Below are 5,132 nucleotides of genomic sequence, written 5' to 3' on the forward strand. Positions count from 1 at the left end.
GTGTGTGTGTGTGTGTGTTTGAGTATGTATGTATATGTATATGTATATGTATATGTATATGTATATGTATATGTATTTATATATGTGTGTGTGTGTGTGTGTGTCATTTGATTCAGTTTATCGGAGTGAATTCATCATATTTACTAATAAATACATCGTTGTGAAGTAAGGAACAAGGATCTATTTCGTTGAAACCTGGTTATTAGGAGGACAAGCTCGATTTGCATCAACCCTTTCAAACAACGAAACTGAAGTTCATGTAAGTGCAGAGTATGCTATAACATACAAGCGCCAATATCGATTGATATTCGATTCATTCCACATGCCTTATCAAAATAATGTTATTGGCATAATGAACGCTATAAAAGTATCATACCCGCCAGCCTGGATTGCATTTGGTAACGCTAGAAGACTTGCCCCCAATATCGTCTTCACTAAATTAAGAATTGAAGCGGTAGGTGTGCCATCGTGTGTCTTCAATGAAGACGCTCGCTGACGTGGTATTAGATTTAGAGATTCGTCAGACATGTCGCACCTACGTATTGAATACACTTTACTACCGGGATTGTGTGATACTGCTGTGGCAAGTTTGTGGACAAATACTCCTCTGAGAGTCTGAGGCGAAATAAATGAAACTACGTCTGAAACTACGCGCTGAATAAATATGTTCGTATCAACGCATGCCGTCGCCATAGATAAATATATATTCTGTATTTACACGCTATATTATATAAACAGGAATTTTTCTACTTTTTTTTAACAAAATATGTGTGTAGAGTTGATGTAAAAATACAAATAGAAATATATAAATAGACCAACTTGTTTATTGATTTTTTGTTGGCCAGTCTATTTTTTTAAAAGGGCCCCGAGCCCATGACTCACATGATTCATTGATTCCTATGGTTGATTGTATTTTTTAATAAACACAAAAGAGTAGGAGTTGTATGACTCATATGAGTATATATAAAATTTATATTCATGAATTTTAGCCAAAACAACCCTTTTTTTGTTTTATGAAAAAAAGACAAGGGTTTAATGAACGGCAGTGTGACGTGTAGGATTCACCCCATCAGTGTAAGGCACGTGTCGTCTCGCCTTCATGGAGAATGTAGGCCATACGTAGTCCAATCCGTGGACTCAAGCTCCGTGGGTACTGTAGCACGGGTCTAAACAGATCCTCCGTCAAACGTTGGTGCAAAATTGCACCAAGATCATTGTTGCGAGTATCTGCAATCGAAGCCATCCTCAACAATCCATTCACGATCATTTTGCAGAGCCATGCGGACACCATTCCAATCCGCAAGGAATTCATGTCGAAATGCGCTATACTTCTGCCTTCCAGAATACGCCCCAAAGCGACCTTTTTCTGAATCAGATATCGACATCGTTACATGCACTATTGAGGATGTTCCAATAATGAGTTCTACATTCACGTATATCTGAGTGCGCTTTTGACTAGAAGCAATAGCGTATATAAAGTGTTCATAGGAAACTGCTAAACAGCAGTGAAAATCTAGTTTATTCCACACAGTTTAATATATGTGAAGATTGTGCTTACGCTACCACGATATAGCATTAGTAATTCTCTATTTATATTAATCTCAATGCACAAATGACTGTCCGAAAAAAAAATCGTATAGCAATTATCCACAACGTATGCTTCAAATTTTCATCAGCACACCGTGAGCCAAGTATTCTTGAATGCTGTTTCATGAGGCTGACATCATGCACAACTCATCTTACCACACTTGTTACCCTTATGTATACTTTTAATTGCACTTTAAAGTATCATTGTCACATGCCACCATCCTGAGGGCACTAAACTAGCATCCAAGCCATGGCTGACAGCAATATCGCATTCCTAACCATTGTTTGGATCCAGAACTGATATTTTCTCTGTAGAGAAACTAGAATATTTTAAAATACGTATCATTGTCAAATAATTGACATGGAAACGCAGCCTGAACCCAGCTGTATTCTACGATTGATAATGATAACGTCATACCACCAAATGTCAAGAAAGTGTATAAATGTGGCTCGTGAGCTCACGGTGCGTATAATATTGCACAAAGTAGATGTTTTCTGTAGGTAATATTCAACTTCTGATGATTATAAGTTTAGTCTTATTTTAATCATATCGACCGATCTTGTAAATGATGCGGCATGTCGATTCTTGCCCTCCAAAGCTTATATTTCGGACCGGGAGGGTCACGGTCAAATACTTTTTTTGAACAGACCAAAAATTTAAAAATGGGACCGGGTGATTTTCTTGTCCTAAATCATCCTAAGTAATTTCCGCTTATCTATCCTTAGATTCGGATCACTGGTTCGGGTTCCATGGTCACCCAAAGTAGGTGTCATTTAGATTTTAGAGAGTGATATAAGGAGATGTTCCTCCAAATAAAAAATTAAAAGTCGCTTTATACATTGAAATTCGATATCTCAAAATCGGGTTTCGCAGTGGTGATTGTTTTGATGAAAGGAAGCTAAAACGGGCTTGAAAAATTCCGGCCATTATTGAAGTGGCCACTATACTGACTTGGGCGGCCACTATTGAACTTGGGGCCATTAAATTATAGGTTCTACAACCACATATGGTACGTATTTTTTTTTAAAAACCGGTTGTCGATTTGAAAACCTTGAACCCTGTGTACGTCAATAAATAAACGGTTATACATCGCTATTTGATATATATAGTGATATTTTATTAACAATATTTTCAATTCTTGGCCGTCATCTCGGCTGTGACAATGTCGAACATATTCTCAGGTACCCGACGATGTGTAGAGTATTTTTTTCTTTGCAAACTCAGCAAGCTGTAGCGTTAGGCCTTTATCAGTCTGATTGTATCCAATCTAACTCCGTCTAGTGCTTCAATAACATTCTTCTGTAGTCCTGCCGATGTGTCATCACAGCGCTCTCTCACGTCGTTTCGCTCACCTATCTCCTGTATCAAAGATTTCTGGCTTCGAAAATCTTCATACTGCTCAAAAAGGCATGTACAACAATCAGCACAATATGTGTCTACCCTTTTCTTGTTACAGTCGCCACGAACTGACACTTTACGACCTTTACTTTCATCTCTTAATCGCCGTCTTTGGTGGCCATCGTGTATTATAAGGCTTATGACTAAAACCGTATGTATGACTACTACTAAAGCGATCGGTGCCAGTTATGAGGGCCACAACACACTTAAATAGACATTTAGGCCTGATGGAATGATGTTTTGAAAATTGTGACTCTTCGACAGACCTTAAAGATGACCGGGGCGGGCATGTCGATTTCTGACCTCAAAAGTCCAAAATTCGCACTGGAAGGGTACATACCAAGAAAGCGGCTAATATTTTCAAATTTTGTCAGAATTGAATTTTGAACAAAATGTAAAATCCAAAAAGTGCCCCGGTAATTTTCTTATTCGGGTCGTTGTGAGCTTTTTCCGACATCAAACTCTTGAATCGGGTCTGTATTTGATGTCCTGTCAAAATGGGTGATTTGGTGGCTAACCTCAAACCGTTTCCCGTTCAAACTTTTATAAATCTAATAAATACACGTTTACATTAAACTTTCATTCCATATACAGTCCTCTCTATGATACTAGGTGCAGTTTTCGGGTCTACAAATTGCAGGGTGTACTGTTTTCAATATACGAACTAGTCCTATACAAACAACTTAGGTGGACTGTTGTAATAACATTATAACCGTTATAACGTTTAAAATGAATAAATATGCGTTCACGTTCAACTTCCATTCGTACCTCCATAACGTAATGAGCTTTCTTTGGTGGAACAAATTATTTTTAAATAAGACAAAAAGCAACCGCGCACCATCATAGATCACTTGTTGTATATATAATAATTTAGAGGACTATGGCTCTATATTTCATTTTCGAGTGGAATTTATTTTATAAAAACCCCTATTAGAATATTAGAGCTATTTAGTCTGCTGGAGTACGCTTACTCATCACTTTAGAGAGTATAGACTAATTTTTTTTTCACTTTTTAACCCAAACCAATACATACATATAAATTTATTTTTTCCAAACAACTGCACAATTGAGAGAAAAAACAAACTGCAGATTTTGTGGGGGGGTTTTTTCCAAGACCTATGCCTGACCTGTAGGATGAACGCTCCTAAGTCCCATGAATACTTCGTATTACGTGATGCAACAAAATGTGCTGTGTGTAAAACACGCTATGTATGCGCATATACGAGTGTATGCGTGTATGTATGCATATACTTGTGTTATTATGCGGTTGTGCTTGTGCATCAATATTTGTGTGTCTGCGTTTGTCTGTCCTCTTGTGTATACGACTCCTTCGACATAATTATACAGGACAATTCGATAAGACAACCACCTTGTGTTCTTTTAATTACATATAAATATACTTAAGTACGTGCGTATGTACTTTGATTGTACAGGTAATGATGACTTAAAAATACACACTCCCATAGTGTACCAGCATATATAAAGCAGGGCGCTTGTTGTAGACCCTACACCTTACTGGTATATGAAAAATGTGTACAAATTTGAAAGTGTACATCTGCATCAGTGATCAGAATGAACGTTGTTGCTTAGTCCGGAAGTGATCAAGTTGCATTGTGCTCAATAGAAAGTGTACTTGGAAGTATACCAAAATTTGTTGACTTAAAATACCTACTCAACTTCAAGTATATCTATAAATATTTACTTAACGATACCTGCACAGCTTCATCACTAATATAGAAGTATACCTATATTTATTTTAATAGAGTAAGTCTTGACAACCTTCACGCGAAAGGAAGCTGTGCGCAATGTTTAAAGAACTTCTTACAGAATTCTTACTCGTACACTTCTTCAAGTCGCACATAACTTATTGGTTATAAGGCGAGCTTGTACCTGCGCCAACCACCAATTTCTGCCGGTAGATTTGGCAACCGATCGTGTCAATTGGTATGGCCATTCAAGTCTGTATTCTCATATACAGTCTCGCCTTCATGAAATCCATTGCAAGCTCACTGTTTTTTCATCCGTACGATAGCTCAATGGCCCTGGTCGTATACTCGGAGTTACTGTTATGATAATCCATAAAGCACTGTGTTTCGACTTGACATCGGGTGCACAAGCATCTCGTATATTTTATAATTATCGAGCT

The 5,132-nt window shown here is 37.5% G+C and overlaps 1 protein-coding gene across 1 annotated transcript in view; it reads right to left on the reverse strand.

Annotated features, from left to right (window-relative positions):
* The window catches only part of SARC_06489 (hypothetical protein), a 6,079-nt gene extending 5,427 nt beyond the window's left edge, over positions 1 to 652 (reverse strand). The window contains exon 1 of the mRNA XM_014299605.1: positions 377 to 652. Within this exon, the coding sequence (XP_014155080.1) occupies positions 377 to 528 (152 nt within the window). The 5' untranslated portion in view covers positions 529 to 652. The remainder of the gene's footprint in view (positions 1 to 376) is intronic.
* Between the last annotated feature and the right edge of the window lie 4,480 nt (positions 653 to 5,132).

The sequence above is a fragment of the Sphaeroforma arctica genome, assembly GCF_001186125.1.
Source record: "Sphaeroforma arctica JP610 unplaced genomic scaffold supercont1.464, whole genome shotgun sequence".
Lineage (NCBI taxonomy): Eukaryota > Ichthyosporea > Ichthyophonida > Sphaeroforma > Sphaeroforma arctica.